General features: G+C 35.0%; 1 protein-coding gene across 1 annotated transcript in view; it reads left to right on the forward strand.

The window, feature by feature from the left end:
• scaf (inactive serine protease scarface) overlaps positions 1–23,077 on the forward strand; it is a 73,286-nt gene that overhangs the window by 29,158 nt on the left and 21,051 nt on the right. Inside the window, exon 2 of the mRNA XM_089648153.1 lies at positions 4,378–6,630. Within this exon, the coding sequence (XP_089504279.1) occupies positions 4,390–6,630 (2,241 nt within the window). The 5' untranslated portion in view covers positions 4,378–4,389. The remainder of the gene's footprint in view (positions 1–4,377; positions 6,631–23,077) is intronic.

A 23,077-nucleotide genomic window follows, 5' to 3' on the forward strand; every position in this document is an offset into this window, starting at 1 on the left:
AGCTTTGATTTGAAACAGCCACGGGCGGACGCCAGCAAATACCTAATTTAATAAATATCCACAAAAAAACCTTCTAATACAAAAACAAGGCATCCTTTTCACACCAATACGTTCGTAGGCCTCTATAAACAATTTTCCAAGTGCGTAATTGAGGATTTTAAAGGTTAAACACTATGCATTCAAACAAGCCATTATCTCTGACTTGTCATCATTGCGTAACACCAATTCCAGCGTTTAGTACGCAAATGGTATCTTAACTATACAAATTACAGTTCAGTTACCGCCTATATCGATAAATACTTATTGTGAAATGCATTTTATCTGAAGGTACCCATCCTAAATTATGTCGATTATGTAAATAAGTATTTATTTCCAACACTGCATCAGATAATCCGATAGAAGTGTATTGTGTCAATTCAATTTTATCTTAATTCTGCTGGAATTAATCAATTTTTATTTTATTTATTTGTTGAGCAATTTCTACAGTCTGTCTGGGGCCTAGGAGTTGAAACGTTTAGTATAAATCTGCGACATGAGTTTTCTAGGGATTATCTCTTCAGTGGTTTCAATCAATATGCAAGTACACAGGGAAAACTAACTGATACGAAATTGTTTTGTAATTTTGTAATATATTTCTAATTTATTAAGAACCTCTTCAAATTATTCGTGATTCGGTTAAAAACGGGAATGCAGGCCATTAACGAATAAAATGTGAGTTTTTTTGCTAAAATTTTAGTAAAAGAGGATTGATTTATCTCAATGTAACATTAAAATATTGATACATAAAAACGTGTTCCGTTATATTATGAATTTACTAAAAGTTCAACAGGAAATGGCCTGCAATCCCGTTTTTAACCGGATTACGAATAATTTTAAGAGGTTATCAACAAATCATCAATACTCATTTTTCCACATGGGACGGTTTTAAACAATTCATAAATATAGGTAAACACTTGTGGGCAATTCCAGAGATATCAAATTCCATGGACGACCTGCTTATATTTTAATTATCCAACTATATATTGAACTATATAATATTGACTATATGGTGGTTATCTTAATAATATTTTAAAACTTTAACCTGGAAATTGTGATATGTGATATAATTGTGACAAAATTTCGTTCTATTTTCTTAGATTCATTTTGTATTAGCTTTATGGTGACAACTTTTGCGGTGACTTTTACTAAAGCACCGTTCGACATGGTATCTACTTAATTCACTGCATGACTTTAATTATAAGATATTGATAGTAGATTACTAAAAAAATTAAATAAAAAAAAATTGTTTTAGATTTTAAATATTCCGATATCTTATTTTGAAAAAGTTGTTTGCACGATAAACGATTATGGTGTCTAGAATCTTATCACATGGTTTATGAAACACTTCTAATGCGTGTACGCTTATCGTTATGAACGGTTTTCGCTGTGCTAACCATTTACTGGATAACCAACTCCATAGGTCATCTCAAGTGCGTTGCTTCGTTTGGTGACTTAGCAGGGGTGCCCGGGTTCACAGGGTGAGGTGTGTTCAGATCTTGTCAGCGGATGCGCCTGCCAACCAGCTTTGTGGCGGATCGGATCGGGAGAGGCCAGTTTGGGGAGAACCTTTGACTTCTCCAGCTGATCTTTCTCTCGACCCATCGTCTTGCACTGCATGGATGGATTCATACGACACTCCTTGACACACTGACCCCAAGATTCTTACTCACTCCTCATACCTTTTTTCCTTTCCAGAACTTCTCCTCCTTCCTTTCCTGAGAGAAATTGTTTTCTTCGGGGCCTTCTGTAGGGGATTAATATTTAAAAAAATCGGCGCATTTAGAGCTGCAATTCATGCCCAGTTACATTTCAATTTCATATACATTTAAAATCCTCTCCTTCTTACGTAAATATTTCGCTCAAAGAGTAGTTAGTGTGAATTCTAGAGTCGAGAAAGCATCCGATAATTATCACACTTAAAGTTTTTTCGCCCATGGGCAAGTCGTGAGACTAATCGAGTATGGCTAAAAAATACATGACATTACTTTGACTGAAGCCCGCTGTGTGGTAACTCTGTTTCTTTACCAAATTAAAGATACATTACCCAATAGCTAAGGGATAAGCATCGCATTTTCATTATATAATCACATTCTAGAGACGAAGATAAGTCTTTACATAAATCTACAAGGAAAAACACCAACTTTTCATTATGAAACATTCAAAAATAGCTATACAACAAAACATCTTAAAGTTTAACTTACTTTTATTGCTAATTTATTGCGTATCTCTTCAAATTATTCGTAATCCGGTTAAAAACAAGATTTCAGGCCCTTAAGGAATGAATCGATAGCTTTCCTGATAAACTTTTAGTAAGATACGAATGTCGGAACACATGTTGATAAAAATCGTAATATTAAAGCATTTCATCATTGTTTACTATGAAGGCAAATGCAGGCGCGTGAACAAGTGTCTTGATATAATTGGAACTTGATATAATTGGAATTTAATAAAAGTCGGATTATCAATAATTTGAAGAGAGTTTTAATAAATTAGCGATATTCATTTTTCTACGTGCAATGTAACCAGTGTTTATTAATTGGATCCCAACCTTTTTCTACCTCTTCTCCTTTCCCTCTCCACTTCCTTCAACCGCAAAATATGCTACAAATTGAGGATGCCATAGTTTATGGACTTTAATGCGATGTCACCAAAATTTATTACTCTTCATTGAGTGAGAACAAAAAAAATTAAAAATTCTTCCAAAAAGTTTTGTCAGACTTACTCTTGAGCATACGCACAGCGATTTTACAAAATGAACGGTTAGTAGGTGAGTGGACAAAAGCGTCAGGTCAGCATCTAGGCGTTGTGGGTACGATTCATTCACTAGCATAGTCCTCTATGATTTCACAATAAACATTTTCCACTATAATGATGGCAATAAGAGTTTCAATAAAATTACATTTCATTATATTAACAATCTGTTTTGTGCAGGAACTACATTCATTTTGGTTTTGTTGCATTAAGTTTTTCAATACGTTTATCAAATAAATATATCAAGCCGACAACGTGTTATAACATTTATCGTTGAGTTGAATAAGCAATTATTTCGTGTATTGATTCAGCAAATTGATACAGCCTTATAAATCAAAATATCTGCCCTCTTCAAAAGTTCGTGCAGAAGTGATTTGATAAGAATCTATTAGTGAATTTGGCGTTGATTGATTCTGATTTCGGCAGATATTTTTGATGCCGAAACGTATCAAATTTTCAAAATAATAATACCATTAGCACGACTTATCAATATGTAAATAAAATGCTTTCTCCACCGATAGTCTTAGCGAAATGTTCACAGACCGATATTACAGCCTTATGACTTTCAACTCTGAACTGAATGTTCATCGATCGACATTGCAGCCTTCTGACTTTCAATTTAATGTTCATAGATCTATATTGCAGCCTTCTGACTTTCAACTCTGAACTTAATGTTCATAGATCTATATTGCAGCCTTCTGACTTTCAACTCTGAGCTTAATGTTCATAGATCTATATTGCAGCCTTCTAACTTTCAACTCTGAACATAATGTTCATTGATCGATATTACAGACTTCTGACTTTCAACTCTGAACTTAATGTTCATAGATCGATATTGCAGTCTTCTGACTTTCAACTCTGAACTTAAGATCTTCTTCAAATGACGTTGCTTTGATTTCGTGATCTTCAATTACTCTTAGAGATTCAATGCTGACAGTTTTCTTTAAGTGGTCCACCCAAATCATTTGTGGATGACCTCTGTGTCTCTTCTGTAGGACCCCGTTGAATTATACTTGAACAACATCTAAATTGTCTTCCTAACTTACAGGTAAAGCAGGGTTCAATAGATGACAAAATTCGTGTATTCATTAAACTTGGTCGTACATTCTTCTCGGCAGTATAAATGAATATCTACAGAATTCTCACACAAAAAAGCCTGGTAAAACACCCCTCTAAAGGGAGGGAGAGGGTGGGAATTAAAAAAAAACACATTATTTCAAACTAGGTCGAGTGAGATATCAATTACTATGTTTTCATTCTTGTTGAATCTAATGACGTCACTCTTAAATCAATAGAATCAATATTTGGTGAGTAAGTTAGTTTTTAATTAAAGAAACTTAAAAGTAATGACATCAACAAGTGTTAACCTCCTAGAAGGGTGCCCTACCACTTTGTTTTGGGCGGAATCAGCAGGTGTTCATTTCTACTGCCAAGAATAATGTACTAGTATTTCGGGTGCTTTAATATTTTTTATCTTTTACTAATAATTTACTCTGCTTATTGATTGTGTATGCCTCAAATAGAACACTTCACACATTAGTTTTTAAAAAATGATTGTAACTGATTTAGTTGTATTGCTTGTTTCAGATTAGCCGCACGATGTTGCCACTGCGCGCTGTGGCGTTGCTATTTCTATGCGCCTCCCCCGCTCTATCCGCCCACCCCAGGAGGAGCAGATCCGCAGGCTTTCATCACCAGTCATCTTTCGGCTCTTCCTTCGCCTCCGGCTTCGGGAGCCAGGGCTTGGCTTCTGAACCCGTCGTCCAAACCCACGCCTCATACAAGGGCTGCTCATCAGCCACCGGCTGCGCGGGAGTCACGCTAGAAAATGGAAAGATCACCGAGAAGTTTGGGAACCCCGCTGCTATCGGATTACATGGAGGAGAAATCCCAGACAACATTGATCCAGCAGAACTTCATAAGAAGTTTGCACTGCAAGCCGCAGATATCAACTCTGCTTTTGCGTCCAATTTACCAGTAAACGGACCATTCTGGTGGGCAACCAAAGACTCTCCTTTCAAGGATACTTATGAAACTTACCTCAAATGGGTGAAAGAAAACTCATTCGGAACTCCTCCGTTTACTTCTCCTTGTGGTACAAGCACTTGTCCTTTCGGAAGCTCGTTCAGCAGCCAAAGCAAGGTCTCCGGTATCGGAGGAGCAGGCAGCAATACTATTGATATTTCCAACAATCCTTTCTTGAATGGACAGTTTGCAGCGTCCGGTTTCACCGGAGGGGCTGGTGGATCGTCGGGATTTTCTGCAGGAGCAGCGGGAATAGATATTTCTAAAAACCCATTCCTGAGCGGAAATGTTCATTTGGCTGGAGGTCAACAGCAAGGAGGTGCATCACACAGTGGATCCTCTTCATCATTCTCAACGTTTGGATCCTCTTCAACGGGTGGTGGGGCAGGAATCAATATTGCAGGAAATCCCTTCTTGAACGGAGCCATCTCAGGCTCAGGATGCGGAGCCGGAAAGTCTGGATGCTCTCAATCGAACTCTCTGACCTTCCAATCTGGATCAGTTGCTAAGCCAGGTAGCTTTGACATTTTGAACCTTGACAAAAATCCTTTCCTCAATGGACAAATCAGCCAACCCACCGGTGGTAGTGCATCATACCAAATTTCAGGATCTTCCACAACCGGAGGAGGATGCGGAGGAGCGGGAGGATCCTGCGGAGGAAACAAGCAAGTTGTTGGTGGATACCAGCAGCAACAAGTCGCCACTGGATTTGGAGGAAATAACTTCCAAGGACAAGAACAAGTTTCCACTGGATTCCCAACGGGTTGTGGAGGCGCTGGATGTGGCAGTCAACAAGGAGGTCAAGGGCAAATCACAACTGGATTCACCCAGCAGCAGATTTCTACCGGATATAATAAACCTGGTCAGCAACAACCAATCCCCACTGGATATGATCAAGGAAAGCAGGGTCAACAACAAGGGCAACTCACAACTGGATTCACCCAGCAGCAGATTTCTACCGGATATAATAAACCTGGTCAGCAACAACCAATCCCCACTGGATATGATCAAGGAAAGCAGGGTCAACAACAAGGGCAACTCACAACTGGATTCACCCAGCAGCAGATTTCTACCGGATATAATAAACCTGGTCAGCAACAACCAATCCCCACTGGATATGATCAAGGAAAGCAGGGTCAACAACAAGGGCAACTCACAACTGGATTCACTCAGCAACAGATTTCTACTGGATATAATAAACCTGGTCAGCAACAACCAATCCCCACTGGATATGATCAAGGAAAGCAGGGTCAAAAACAAGGACAAATTACAACTGGATTCACCCAGCAACAGATTTCTACCGGATATAATAAACCTGGTCAGCAACAACCAATCCCTACTGGATATGATCAAGGAAAGCAGGGTCAACAACAAGGACAAATCACAACCTCATTCAGCCAGAACAAACCAGGATGCTCAGGCATCGGTTGCAACCAAGGAGGACAACAACAGATTACCACCGGATACCAACAAGTCCAGACTGGTTGCAGTGGTCCGTTCTGTGGACAAGGGCAGCAGACCCAACAGCCTTTCCCTAAGCCAACTGCTTCCGGATGCAGTGGACCTTTCTGCGGACAGGACCAACAGACCCAGCAAGGCTTCCCTCAACAGCCCTCTTTGCCTAAACAGCATTCAGGATCCAACCTTCCCCATCCCCCAGGCATCGCTGGACAGGGATTCAAGGAGTCGGGCAATGTTAACTCAGAGTTGACCGTCACATGCGTTGGAGAAGGAAATATTTGCGTGAAGAATTACCTGTGTGTCAATGGATTTGTCAACGAGAACGGAGAGAACATACTGCAAGCTCGTAGCGGGGTAAGTCTATTTTATTTATTTTTACCAAAAAAGTGCGTACTTCCACTGACTGCAATTTTGAAGTGTTTTAACAGCATCAACCGTAGTAATCTTTTTTAGTGGATCATTAGAAATAATCTAATAGGTTATTAACTTATGAAACGATCACGAATACATATATGTGTATTTATGACAGACAATTCTCTATTACTTTTAAAAACATGTATATTACAAGTGCATAGATGTGTAGGAATTTCATTATTTGCTCCTTGTTTAAACTGACGCATTCAAAATTCGCACTTGGTGTTATGAACTCACGAAAAATTCGCAAAATCAATTTAGATTCATAAATTCGACATTGAGATGAGCTAATATTGACATAACATCTCCACTCTTTGGTAGTAGTAGAGTATTTACTTAGCGAATAGTTCGGCTATGGTTTTATGTTGACCTAATCAATTATATTTGTATGATCGACACTTTTATACTTTATTATTATTAGCACATATAAGCGTGCCATTGCGCATCGTCATCGGCAAAACAGTGGGAAGACTACTACAAGAGGACCAAACACGTATTGGTCCTGATAACTCTTTCATTTGTTCTTCCTTCTTCCAAAAATGTACCTTAAGAAAAAAAAAATTCTGGGTGTTAAAAATATTCCAAGACCTCGAAGCGATCCTTGAGAAACGCCAGAGAAACCTTTTAAAGAATATAAACATCGGTTGATTCTGAAGAGGTGCAAGTTAACACGCTATCCAGTATACATATATTATAATTGAAGCAATCACTGTGAACACGAGTCGTCCATTTAAAAATCTGAATATTAACAACATTCATATTTTACTCAATAGATTATATATGTTGAGTATCTATTGTCCGAGCAATTCTCTCTTCTTTTAGCACTGACCAATGCAATGATTTGCATTTTGTTTGAATTATCGTCAATTGTGTGAAAAAGCTGTATCATAAATCTTCCTAGGATGATCCGCGGTTAATTCCGTAATCCTTGGAATTTCAAATGGCCAGGAAATGATCGAAGGCTTTACTAAATGGCTGGTTAACTCCTTTGTTAATTTGATCACAGTAATAGTGCGACAGACGAATTAAATATATCCCGCATTCCGCGCATTCTGAATAACCCGACATTTAAAATGAATAACGACTTTTATATTATTCGTGTTTAGATTGTGGAATCTTTTGATAAACACCTCTATTGTTTACGAGATTCCGTGACCTTTGTAGAAGCCATTATAGACTAACAGTTAGACATTTATATCAACTTTAAGTAGCTTATTAAACTGATTAACATCTCGGATGTTCAAATTCTAGCTACTGTGTTAAACCCGTGGCATAATCCCAGTTGACAATGTTCTACCACACTTACCTTCAGGGCAATTATAGTATTATATATTCTCGAAATTTTAACATATTTTGTTCATCATGATTCGCAGTTCATCAAATTGAGTGATATATTATTCATCATATAATAAGTACTATTAAGAGTGACTAAATTGTGCATGATTGCTCATGATCCTTTATATAAAAAATAAGATCCTGCAGGAGGTAATACAACTTTAAACCACATCAAAATCACAAAAATTAAAGATTGGCATGAGCAACAACAATTAAAGGCGGTGGTATTTTACTAAGATTGTTATAGGGTTTCGAAATTAATTAAAAGGTAAGTTTAACCATTAGCAACGATAATAATTACTGTGTAGTCACAAAATGGATTTTTAATAATGATGCAAACGGTAGCACATGGTATGTTTTTTGTTTACCGTTACTAGGAAAATATTTTTTTCAAAGCTCCCTTCTTTTTTTTACGCTTTTAAAGTCAGAGTCAATAATTTCCATCGTGTATCGTGAAAAGGTTAATCACATGGAACCACATCTCTGGAATGATAAAAACAGTTTCTACTAACTAACCATCAAGCCGTTTTCCCGCAGGGGCAGACAGAGGGGATGGACCGCCAATAGAATATATTCAAATTAAATGGAATATGAAGAAGACAGCGAATTCATGTCATGGCTGCAACCTTTAATTGTAGAACTGAAATTGATTTCAGATCTATAATCTTTATAAATATGGCTGTCTCATCGTATTACTAGAATCTTGAATGCGGAATTGACAATCGAAAAACAAGTTTTTGTGGCTAAATACCTAAACAGGCATGATGTCATTTTTAAAGAATTTTCTAAGCAACCTGCGAAGATTTACCTAAGATCTAATAGCTGCCGAAACACAATTCAGTGATGACAGTATTGGGCCCTAAAACTAGGAACATAATACTTTACCGGTTAGTGGCTTAGTGATCAAACGTGTCTTAATATGAATGTAGGAGGAATTAAAATATCTTAAAGTTATTCTTAACCAGGGTTATTAAAAACTGCAAAAAATACATGAACTAAAACTGATAGAAGACTGGGAATTCAGAACGAAACTAAAAGCTGGAATCGAAAATATTCATTACTTACCATGGTACTTATATTCTTTAACACTGTATTAACTTTTTGCACCTATTATTACGTATTGGTACTCCGAAACATAATCTTCAAACTTCAAAATGTGGCCAAATAAGGTCCAGTGGTTATCATTATCTTCAATACAAGGTGTCAGTTTGTACATACAGAACCAAACTCAGAATTCAATTTATTAGACACACATATTACAGGTGTTACGTATTAAAATATATTAGACAATTAGATTAAAAAAAACAGTTAAAAGTGGCGCCCAACGTGGGGCATATGGAGTTTTTCAATGTAACTTATCCTCTTTTTTAATTCTTAACAATTCCAACATAATTAGCACTGGCAAAAAAATAATATAAACTTAAAGTAGCACAAATATGACACTTGTTACGAAGATTCTTATGTAAAATACTAGTTTCAAGCAACACTGGCTATGTTGAGAAAGTCAGAATTATTCACATCGTCGAAACTATTATATCCACTGTACGAATATTTTCTGACGTTTAAAATATTGATTTTTGTCGTAATAGGTTAACTACTATTAAATTTAGCATAAATTGCATCCACTATTGTATTAGTTTTTGATGCTGCAAGCTAATGGTTTCAAGCCGAAGTAAGCTGCAAGCAAATGCAGTTTATTTTGGATTCTTGGATGTTCCTGGTTTTTTTTCAATACTTATAAGTTCAATACAGTTCAGTAAAATTTCAATGGGGTAATCAGAGAAATATGCCATTAATTAAAATGTATTGTCAACAAATTAAGAAATTAAACAAATGTGTGAACAATATTAAACATACAGGAAACACATGGTGCCATGATACGGATATCACAATAAACATAAATGGCTCTAATTCGAAGACCAATATTGATCCTGGGTTCATACAAAGCTGACATTGAAGACGTGTTTATAATACTCCAGTGACTGGCTGCATACCAAGCTGTTGTCAGTCTAAGATCTGAATCACTGACGAGACAGGCCGATAAAAGTGTGTTGTGGGCGTGTTTGTTTAGCCAATATGTAAGGTCAATATTTTCTCGCTTCATATCAATTTTTAAAAAATTCGAAAACCGAAATTAAGGAGTCAACACGTCTTATTTTCATTTGGATGGTGGGGTTATTCAGCCAGTCAACGGCAAAAGGAGTAACTTGCTTCAGCACAGATGTACCCCTGGCAAACTTGTGAACTGAACATTATTCTAAAATGTTTTGTCTTTGTTAACATTTACACAATTCAGATTTCTTTAGTTCCCATTTGTGCATCATATACGCACAGTTACTGTGACTGCACCAAATACGTTTAGGGAGGTCGGATGTTTCTGAGAAAGAGAACAGTTTAATTGTTGTGACCACAGCAAGATACTTGATTTTCACGTCCTAGGTCTTCAAGTGAATTTTCCACGACTCTCCAGAAAAGAGTTTCTTATGAAAACCTGGGTACTGGTGATGCTATAGCTAAAGTAACAAATACAATTATAAAAAAACTGGATGAAGGTAAAAAATGCTTGGCAGTTTTTATTGACCTTCAAAAAGCTTTTGATACAATTGACCATGAAATACTATTTTTTAAATTAAAAAAAAATGGAATAACACAAACAACTCTAAATCTAATTAAAAGTTACTTAACTGGAAGAGAGCAGTATGTACAAATTGGTAATAAAAGTAGCAAAACACTATCAATCAAGTACGGTGTCCCTCAAGGAAGCGTATTGGGTCCAATACTATTTCTCATTTATATTAATGACCTTATGAGTCTTCCCATTGAAGGAGACATAATGAGCTTTGCAGATGACACTGTCATTATATTCTATGAACAAAATTGGACAAGCACACATAAAAAAGCGGAGCAAGGTCTGACTGTACTCCAAAACTGGTTAAAAGCAAACTCCCTTACATTAAATGTGAGTAAAACTAAATATCTAACTTTCTCTAAAACCAACAGAGGTCAACCAACGAATGAGCATACACTCAAATTACATGAATGTCTAAATAAATATCCGCAATGTTCTTGCCCGCATATAGTCCAAACTAAAACAATTAAATATCTTGGGATCGTAATTGACGACAAACTTCATTGGGATGCACACATCGAAGGAACCTCAAAAAAGCTAACAAAACTCATCTATTTCTTCAAAAAATTACGAAATATCTTGTCAACTACAGATCTAAAGAGAGTATATTATGCGCTATGCCACTCTCTACTGGAATATGGAATGATAGGATGGGGCTCAGCATCATCAAACCATATTAAACTACTAAAGAAAACTCAAAATTGGATCATAAAGACCATATTAAAGCTCCCCGTAAGGACGCCAACTACTGATATTTTTAATCTGTTTGATGTTCCAAGTTTACAAAAAATCTATGCTAAAAATATTCTAGTTCATCACTTAAAAAATAAACCAGAGGCAAACCCCTCTCACGATCATAAAACCAGAGCCAAGCAAACAGACATGCTAAATATTCCTAAATGTAATTCTACTTTTGGACAAAGAAACTCTGAATTTTTAGCAATTAAATTATATAATAAACTCCCTCTCAACATCAAACAAAGGAAAACGAAAAATAACTACATTAAGGACATCAAATCTTGGCTTATGGGAATATCGGAAGAAGAACTAACTAATATATTTAAAACATCATCTTAGTTGCTGAAAACGTATTCTAACATATATAGTCCCCCTCAGCACAGGATCTCCTAGTGAGGAGGACTTCAATGATCTGTTTTAATTTTATTTATATATTTTATTTCATGTGCCATACAAAAATGTACCTAATTATTTTAAAAAGTAACTAAATATAAACTGGCAACATGGGTTTTCTTCCATATCTTTAAAGATCACACTTCTATGAATTTTCTGTTCAGTGATCTGAATTGGGTAATAAGGAACCATAGGTATTTGTTTAAACACACTCTGCTGATGTCAGACGTGGTCTCCGTAAGGTTGAAGTGATTGGGGAAATCCCAGTAATATCACTCTTGTCTTGGTTACACTAGTACTTAGTGTCGCATTTCGTATAACTATAGACGTCCCTGTCTCCGTCCATTCGTATCTTTTCCAAACATGTCCAAACCATATAAGCGTCCTTTTCCATTACGATACGCGAAGAGTCCTTGATCAAAGTAGGGAGAAAATACCTACAGCGATAGCTAATTCCACAGGCGTGCCTTTTTAAATATGAACGTGTCGGAAAAACGACCGTTCCAATGCAGACAACATTAAATGTATTTTTTATTATAGTGGTAAAATTTACCTGTGCAATTATGGTGGACTAGCAAAGAAATTGAACCCTGAACGGGAACCTGTCGGTCTTCTGAATAGTGAACACTCGTCGGTCGAGATTTTTGCTATTTTGCATTGGATCACTTTTTCCGAGCAGGCTAAATTGAAATTCCAGTAAAACAAAAATGAATTGTAAATAGATGGAATAGCATATTTATAATTATTATATAATCAAATTTTAAGAAAAGATATTCTATTGTATCTTTCATCGATGATTTTTTCTTAGCACCTACTTAAAATAGAGGTTTGTTCTTTTTTTTAAATGTGATTGAACATTGAAGCAGATAATATTTGCTCAATTAATTGGGACCTATTTGGTGGAATTTGCTGTTTGAATGATTTGAGAGGGAACGACCTAAGTCTCAAGATATCTCGGTGGACTTAAGTAGGTACGTAAGTGAGATTCCGAGAAAACTCCATTCGTTTGTTGAATCGTTTTGACATTCAAAAATTCATCATTCCTTTAGCATTCCGTTCGCATTGATTTTATGAGATAATGTTTGCTTAAACTATGAAGTGTACCAATTGTTCTGTTGTTGTCTGATACCACAAGAAACTAGTTATCATTTTAAGTTTTAGAACTATAAAAACACAACTATTAAAATTATTGCCTACATAATACATAACATATTTTCTTAAAAAAAAATAACAAAAGTATTTAAGCATACCTACTTACAGAACAAATTATGAGTCGAAGTTCTAAATCGAATTGCCACGAAGTATTTTCACCAAAGTATTTTGACCAAAAAGTACCCATATTACGACCACGTGCCAATTTTTTCTGTTTTGTGTATACGCAGTGATTTGTATATTTATTTCTCTGGATTTAAGAATGGGTTTGCATGAGGTATTCTCGATCACTCAGTACTAGATTTCTCATGATATTTTTTCGAATCCATGGGAGGGAAGGGGTTGCTAGAGAATTTCGGATTCGGAGGGGAATAACTCCCCACAATATTTTCCAATGGGGGGTGGCTGAAAAATTTCGGAGAAGAGTGATTCCTTAAAATACTTTCGTATACTATTTTATTAATTTTCTCTAGATATCACATTACCGAAATAGTGTTTGTCTCTGACATTCGTATTTATAAATAAAGATTAAAAAACAAGGTAATAAACGAAAAACGAGGAATTCTAATATTGACTATTGGCTATCCGTGGCCTGGAAATGTTCGTCTTATACGATAGACGCAAAAAAAGGTGTTTAAAAATTAGAAATATTAATACTATGGTTTTCTATCTCCATTATGGCAACACAAAACATAATATTTACCAACATAATAATTTAAATTTTCAATGCAATATAGTAGCTGTCGTGGCAAAGGACATTGTCAAATAAATAAACATCTCAATAAATATTTTGCAATGGCAACATTATGCATAATCGAAGACTTCTATGGTACGTGCAAAAGGATTAATGGTGTTTTAAAGCTTAGCATTTGATGCACTTGTGCATGCGCATTGTGCATTCCTATGCACGCGAGATATATGTATTTCTACACAAGTTTTTGACGTCGAAATGTTATGACTGTCAGATTAAACGTATTGCTGACTGGGTAAGACAAGTTGAATGTTTATCTTTGGAAATGGCAAAGATTTGAAATCTGAAATCATATTTATCTTGAGATTTTTAATAGCCCTTTCGTAATATTTCATATATACCATAAAGTAGACATTGAAATCATACACGAAAGAGTATTTGGTAAAGTATTTGTAGTAAAAATAAAAAAAATATTCTGGCATTCTGTTTAAAAAAAGTCAAGACGCCATATTTTTACGCTCAGGTAGAATTCGATTCTATAACCACCCGATTAAAAGTCCAACACGTTTTCGTACGTGAAACGAAATAGCCGTCGATTTTTATTGAAGGAAGTGAAAGTGTAAGTAAACAAGTCTTTTTATTTTTAATAATATTAAAATATACACAAGAAGTATATTACATATTAAAATTTTATCGTCATTTGGAATAGATCTGTTACCAAATTTAGTGAGAACAGAAGTAAATGTACAGCACAGAGTTTTGGCAGCCGAGCGGAAAGAGCCAACAAGTTACGAGGCTGGCCGAATGATGCGTCGTTCCTTGAAAGGGCGTCATCCCGTCTTGCCACGCTTGCTACACAAGAGTCGGTTTTACCCTCTCAGGCGAACATCAAAAACAACCTTAATTCATTTAGTAGTAAGTAGTAATTTTAACACAGTCGGGATTTGATTCTTTGTTTTCTGAACACAAAGCAAAGCACGGAAAAAAATATCCTGTTAAAGAAGTGATAGCATGTCAATTTCCTGATAAAATATTCGTCATTCAGAATATATCGAATTTTCTTATACGTTCTTTCCTAATAAATATCATGACGGAATGCGACAATATCAGTATGTCAAATCAATATTAGTATTTGAATGAACACGTGTTCCGCCGACCTCATAAAACATTCGTTTTTTACTGATACTTTGTTAGAAACTCTGTCAATTCATTCGTTATAAGCCTGCAGTCCCGTTTTTAATAGGAAAACGAATAATTCCACCAGACTTTTTAATAAATGAACAGTATTTTTTTTCAGTAAGTATGTACTCTCTTTAGATAATAAGTGCAATATTATTATTGTAAAATGTGGAAACCGTAATGTATGTGTCTTTGAACCGTTGTAATTCCTTTTCACTTATCGAAATTAACGATTTGATCTTTTTAAAGTTTATTTTACAATCTCGTGTGTTATTTTTTATTAATATTCTGTAATAATAGATAGGGACTATAATTAATTAATGGCTGATAGTAAAATTGGTAATTACCCTGCTTCGAATGGATATGACATCCTTACCTATTCGTACCTTTAATGTAATTGATTCCAGGTTTATTGATTAGGTATTTCGGTTGCAAAACCAATGATACAGTGGCTACCTTCACTTAAAGTCAATAATTTAAATACATAAACTTGCGTCCCAGGTCACAGGTCACAAGTCACAGGTCGCAAAGGTCACTGGAATCGGTGACTCGCAGTATTGACCTTTATCAGCGATAATAATTATATCATTTGCGAAATGTGACAGTTCTTGCTGAAACCCACGTCTGGCTTAATAAAGTATAAAGCGGAAAATTAATACATTGACAGCTATTTCGTAGTTTGATTTACGTCGTACGTTGATATTTCTTACTACATTAATTTACATATCATTTATTAAGTACTTCATGTGGGTTTACAGTGTAGAATCAAAGACATTATTTAGATAGTATTAATATTTTGAATTAAGGCTCGTAGAGTTAGACAGGGCTTTGTAATTATGAAATTGGGGACTTTTTGAAGCTTTTGACTTTCAAAGGTTTTAATAAATGCTGATTTTTTAGAAAACTCCTGTGTTCATTTAGACATGAACAGTTTTCATTGAGACGTAAACAGTTTTCACTGAACCGTAAACACTTTTCATTGAGACATAAACAGTTTTTATTGAAACATAAACAGTTTTCACTGAACCGTTAACACTTTTCATTGAGACATAGACAGTTTTCGTTGAGACATAAATAGTTTTCACTGAACCGTAAACACTTTTCATTGAGACATAAACAGTTTTCATTGAGACATAAATAGTTTTCACTGAACCGTTAACACTTTTCATTGAGATATATATTTTTTTTTTAATGAAGATACAATACGCAACCTACCAGCAAGTTTAGTCGCTATAGGAGTAGGCAGATAATATAGAGTGTCACAAATCACGGTCTTAACACATGACCTTCGCATCTTCCACGCCCATGCATTTTCTAATAAAAACCCACTTACTAAATGATCATGCATTATTCAAACACGCTTTGCTTTAAAATTGCATTATGAATTTAAAATGTGACAGTTCACCATTTAAAAATCAAATAATATCAAGAGGTTCGAGTTTTGCATTAAATAGATGATCGCCAAATCACAGTAACGTTCATCTTGACATTCTTAGTGATCTAGAAATAATTTTATTCGGATGGTTTTCGTATAATTTATGAATAAACTTAAATCGAAACACATTTTTATAAATTTGCCCATAAAAATCGGTAGATATTATAACTGCACAGGATGTCAAATAGTAATTAAATAATATCCCAAAAAGCCGTCTTCTGACTTTATTAAAATCATTTTCAATCCCTTTTTCTATTTTCCTTTCTTCTCGAGGCGACCCTTTCTGGCGCTATTGGAGTGGCCTCACTTCATTGAAAACACAATCTCTCATTTGTTTTTTCTCTCATTTTCCTGTTGCTTTTCCCATGTCTTGCCCTTACAAGAGTCCAAATGCTTGGAGCCAGTGGAACTGTGGAACATCCCTTATTTATTTTAATGATAAACTTATGTTCATAAGACAAGGTTTTTTATGCATAGCACAAAGGATAACAAATTATTATAAGAAATAATTAGGCGCCCGAAATATAATAAGCAGTAATTATTGATTAAAGTACTAGTGCATATTGAATTTTTTGGCGTGTTGGAAATAAGCCAACATAGCTCTGTGGTTCAGAGCACCTGACCGGACATCAGAAAGTGCCGGTTCAATTCCCGCCGGCGGCATTTATTTTTACTCGGGAGATATTTTCAATTTGTATGGATATTTCGAGCGACTAATTATTGCTTAAAATAATTTGTGACCCCCCTTTAGGTTATAAATTAACTTGCTCTTAATCACTTTTAACTAAACGTAGCTAAAGTTTTATTTAATGACTTTTAACTAAACGTAGCTAAAGTCATATTTAATGACTTTTAACTAAACGTAGCTAAAGTCATATTTAATGACTTTTAACTAAACGTAGCTAAAGTCATATTTAATGACTTTTAACTAAACTTAGATAAAGTCATATTTAATGACTTTTAACTAAACGCAGGTAAAGTCATTTAAAGCAAAGTTTCTATTCTGAATGGCGATCTCTTACCAGGGTGATACCAGAATATCTGGAACGAGAGGGGTTACTTTAGGCCCAGAGCTAAGGAACTAACTGATCTGTCATGGAGTTATCAAACGGGAAAATAAAGTAACGAACTAAAATAAAGTAATGACAGATTAGTAGTTGAGTGGGCAAATACGTCCGGTTCCAGTCGTCGTGGGTTCATTGCCCTGCTAGCTAAGTCATCCATCATTGCTCAATCAACATTTTCAGCTTATATTGATGGTATTAAGATGGTGCACCAAGTCGTGTAACATTTGGAATCGGGCCACTTGCCATAACACTCCTTATGTAGATAGTGATAAGGTTTAAATTCCCGCCGGTGTTGATTTATCCAAGAAAAAATAAACGCCAAAAAGTCAGTTTTACTTTAAGTATTTAAATGTTTTACGATCATTTTCTATGGAAATTAATTTTCCACACTATACAATAAAACCATAACCGAAAAGGGGTTCGTAAGTAGGAGATTTTGAAGTTTAAAGCAGTTTTTATAGGCCTGACTTTATTTTTCTGGGCTTATAATAAATTTGCGACAGGATGTGTTCTACAGGGTTTTCCAATAAGAGGTGTTATTTTATTATGTATATAAATTCAATTTTTATTTATTTTGTATACATAAACACACATTTTCCACAAACTACACATCACTTTTTATCCCTTATCACTTTATTTTATTTTATTATGCATATAAATTAAAAATTACAGCTTTAAAGGTAACATCTACCGAAATAGCGGGCTATTCAAAATAACCCCTCTTATTGGAAAACCCTATACTATGTGTTAAATCTTTCTCAATAAAAAATTTGCATTTCTTAGTGTTTCACCGTAAAAATAATTTAGACATTGTTGAGTTATTCGTAACCCGGGAATGTTTTTATTTCTTTTAAAATGTAATAGTAAATACTATGTACATATCCTCAGTATTTATTTCATCAGCAAGTCCAAAATGTAACGAATGTACATAATATTATTATTCCCGTAAACTACGTCAGTTTTTACGAGTTTTTAGTGCCAGTTTTACGATTTAGTTGTCCTTCGTCTAAAAATGCAAATTTTTTGTCATCAATGATGTTTCATTTCACATTTGCATGATGTCTATCGTGTTCAATACTGGTAGACAACACGTAGACAAGACGGATGAACAAACTAGCTTTTACGTCTAGAATTTCGGATTTTGTTAGAATAACTATACAATATCGAGTATTTCAAAAGTAGGTATTTTCACCATCGCATTAATCGTGTATGTGCATGCCCATATCAACCTAACCTAACCCTATGATGTTTCATGGCGATATTTTCCTGCACTTCGTCTGTTGAGCTGGTAGGTTAGGTTACGTTAGGTTGTTTTTTATGTGAACACCGCATAAGTGTTCCAACTGCTCTACAACTCCTTGGGACTACGGGCAGTGAGTATGGTAAAAAACGTTCATTTCCCTAGATTTCAAATCAAAATTATCCTAGATTTCAGATTCAGTTTGTATGAGTTACTCAGTACCGAATTCCACAGAATATTAGAATATTTCCTCAGTTTAGACCTATGTAGTCAACGGTTCCATGATAACTCAACACAGTGACAATTCAACACACTGTTAAAAAGTGATATAAAGTCATTAGAAACGATGAAAAAAAAATTAAACCTAACCTAACCTAACCTACTTAACGCAGTTAATAAAGTTTTTGTTTCATCATTTTCCATGACTTCATATAACTTTTTAAGGATGTGATGAATTATCATTTTGATGATTTATCCGGTCACCGTAGTCAACATTTCAGAATTTCACTAGGTTTTTGTGCTTTATCCCAGTTCCCTAAAATAGTTTTTTCTACAAAAAACTAATTTATAATTTTCTAGATTTCTAGAGAAATATCCCTACACAACACGTCTATGCTACGGGGAACGCGCTGAGGATGAAGGAGCGGGGAGGATAAGGAGATAAAAAAGAGAAAGTGGGGAATTATATGGCTCAGGCCTGGTCTCCAAATACAATTAAAGCCGTTTCAAGCAAGGATTAGATTCGAAATGATTGTCTTTCCCCGGGGCGATACTGAGAGTATCTACCATACATCATGATGCCGATGAAAGAATAGTAATATTTTAGGTTCAATGATTCTCAACACATTTAATATTATTGAAAACATTCGTTAATAAATATTCACCGATCAGGTATGAAAAACATTCCTAGAAATTTCAGTATAATCTCAGTAATGGAGGCTGATCGCGGATTATTACAATAATTATGTCTGATCTTTAAATTAACATATTAATTTATTGAAAGTGTCCACCAAGACATGCATACTAAGCCACTTTGCAAAGTGCTCAACCCGTTTTTTTATAATGCAGAAGTGCTATTAGAGATCCACGATATATTATGAGAACAGAGGCGAACTCATACTGCATTTAGGTAGGACAGTATGATAACTGAATGATTCTTTTTCAAGCTTGTTTAGCATCTTCTTATTCCTTCCCCTATCGAGGGTTATTTATGCACGTGACTGCACTCGTAGCAGTCACGTGGTTCCAAACTGACGTCCGCTCCGCGTACTTCCTTGCAGCTTACACTTAAGCCCTCGAGTCCTCGAGTGTCTCTATAAGGCCATGCGCTAACAGTGCGCACACCGTTCTGCGCGGTGAGGAGACGTCACTCTTTCCCTAGAAATTTGTACTTTTAGGTGCATTCTGTAAGTTTTCTAGGCATTCCGTGAAACGATTTTATAGAATTTGGGAAAAAGCTTTTGAATCCCTTAATCCACTACGTGGTGTTATATTTTAAATTGAGCCGCTATCAATAACAACCCTTACGTAGATGGCGATAAGGTTTAAATTCCCGCTTAACACCATCCGCCTGTTTTGATTTATGCAAGAAAAAAACTTGGCCAAAAAGTGCCTTTTATTTTATTTTGTGGATGTTCATGCATAAATATTTCTTTTTTTTTCGATAATTTTATAAATAACTTAATTTGCCACATTATACAATAAAATCATAACCGAAAATGGGTTCGTAAGTAGGAGATTTTGAACTTTAAAGCAGATTTCATAGGCCTTATACATTATTTTTTTCTGGGCTTATAAAAAGACTTATCTAAAAAATACTCGATTATTTCAAAGGCCAAGATGTATTCTACTCGCAGTATTTAATTAAAGCATCTTAAACATTTCTAGGCGATCAATTTTTCAAACCAAAAACACACGATTTTGCATTACTACGTATGGCATCGCCTTAATGACGAATCGTTTGTTAGTTTTGAGCGGGAATCACACGCGTTTGAATTAAGTTCGATATTAATATTGAGCGACAATAATTTATTTTTATAACACACTATATAAATTAGTATATAAGTACCATAAGAGATTTGTTATTTATGTTGTATTTAGACAACTGATTGGGTACATGACTTGTTCATGAACAATTTTGTTTGAGAATTTTTATATATTTTCCTGGTATAAGATTTCATTACACGTAGAGAACATCAGTTTCTACCATCGAAAAAGTGGTTGACCGCCACTGTAAAGAACCATCTTATACAATCTATAATGTACACTGCCAATAATAGTTAATGGTGGATCCAATCACTATGCGCGTGGGATTAGATTGGTAGTATTTGAATAATCAATGTAGAAAAATCTTGAGAATGGATTGAGTTATAATCAATTGACCTTTTGAATCAAAACTTACATTCGGCGGTCTCCCGCAAAATTTTGAACACCAAAAGCAAAATAACATATGAAAATAGAATATTTTTGCATTTTGATCAAGAGATCTAAAAATCGATATGGTGATAAACTATCGTTAAGAATCAACACATTGCTCAAAATCACTTACGTTTAGTGATAAGATCTGAATGGCCAGGTGCTTCTGTAAATACGTCATTCCATCAAAACCCCTCCCCACATTCTTCAGCCGCACAACATTCCAATCTTCCTATTCCTCGTCTCCTGCCCCTACCCGCTCCCTTCATCCTCACAACCAGTGGTGGCTCGTGACTTGTGGGTGTACTAGAGTGCTAATTTTACAAAATATGGCATTATCGATGTTGTTGTAGCTAAAAACGATTTTTTATTTCGTTTTAGAAAATTCGATGTTTGTATGAAGTTTTTCAGGAAATCTGCCAAAACTGAAATTTCCTGAAAATCTTCATACAAAAAATCGACTTATCGAAAAAAACAAAGAATCGTTTTCAGCTACAACAACATCAACAATGCCATTTTTTGTAATATTAACACTCTAGTACATCCAAAAGTTACGAGCCGCCACTGTTCACAACATAGCCTTGACTGGGAATGAGGGCAGTAGGTACTCTTGAGCAGTATCAAAAACTTTGTTTTACTTTTGGATGACATTATTCGATTCACCCAACTACATTAAGAAATTAATTGGACATTTTTTTAATAGTATCTAGCATTTAATTCGTGGGTGCCTTAGTATCACTTGCACCAGACAGTTGTGATTCCTATGTACTGTTTAAACCATTTTTAAATCGCCGCACAAGACGATAAAATCGATATGTTATTCAAAATTATTGAAATCGTTATTCTATAAAACTATCGCTGAAAAAATGCTATTATTTTTAACGTTTGCAGCATCCTGTGACCAAAATAAAAAGATAAATCTTCATTAAGTCAATACAAAAGGTGTTGTTTGGTCTTTACGCGACTCCATAATAATGTCATTAGCGTGTTCTAACAGGATACACTTCGCCAGATGTACAATACATAAAATACATGTTTTTTCTTCAAGTATCGATGACAACATATTATGTTATTATTATCACATCACAAATTTTGAGACCTGACTGAAATTGGGTTTGAATAATTTATTATTCTTTTTTATATTCTCAAATTGTAATATTTACTCATTGAAGACATTTGCGACTATCAAACGAAAGATGTGAAACAGAAAAGACAGTAACAGGATCAGTTCTATCTAGGAATTTAACCCATATTCATTCTAGACTAGCAGAAAAGTCAATAGATGTCGCACATTAAAATGAAAATTGATATATTTATCGAATACACTATTTAGATTGAATTTAGTTCGGGAAAAATCTTGCAATTCTAAGTAAAGGTTGCAGTCAAAAATACGCATTAAAAATTTAAGATAATGTTTGTAGCTCTATGGCGGAGGTTGATATGGTCGAATAAGCTCAGTGGTCAGATCACTTAGGACGAGGTTCAATTCTTAGATGCGTCTGAACCTTTTTCTGCCTTTTCTGTTTCACATCTTACATGTGTGAATCGTTAATATTGTCTTCAATGATTAAATTTACTATGCACTATTTTGGCAAAATAATAAAATATTATTTTCATTGATACTGGGACGGTCGGCACGGCTATATATTTGTCATTATCGGAAGGTGTGCTACAAACACGCTATACCAACGGCGACAAGCTGAAAGATTATGTTCAAATCTTTCTCAACGACATGGCGGCGAGCTGGTATAATATGGGTGTACAAAAATTGCCACAGCGCTTACAAAAATACATCGACTGAAATTATGTAGAAAAACAGAAAAATTATCAAGCTTTAAAATATGTTAAAATCATTGGAAAACAATGTTCAAATGGATAAAGAGGTTATCCCGGTAAGACAGATATCCTGGGTTCGATTCCCAGTTAAGAATTTGTATTTCTCTGTGTCTTGTTCTGTTTTATGTTTCGTTTAGATTTATCAGTATTATCTTCTTCTTCAATGATTTATTACATTGATGGGTAGAACCTTTAAAAGTTATAGAAAAGTTTTTCGAATAAAAATCAAAAAAATAAATGTTTCTTTGTGCTTATAGGATTGCCCTCGTAGAATCGT

Source organism: Hesperophylax consimilis, chromosome 27, assembly GCF_061612785.1.
Source record: "Hesperophylax consimilis isolate HC1 chromosome 27, BYU_Hcon_1.0, whole genome shotgun sequence".
Classification (NCBI taxonomy): Eukaryota; Metazoa; Arthropoda; class Insecta; order Trichoptera; family Limnephilidae; genus Hesperophylax; species Hesperophylax consimilis.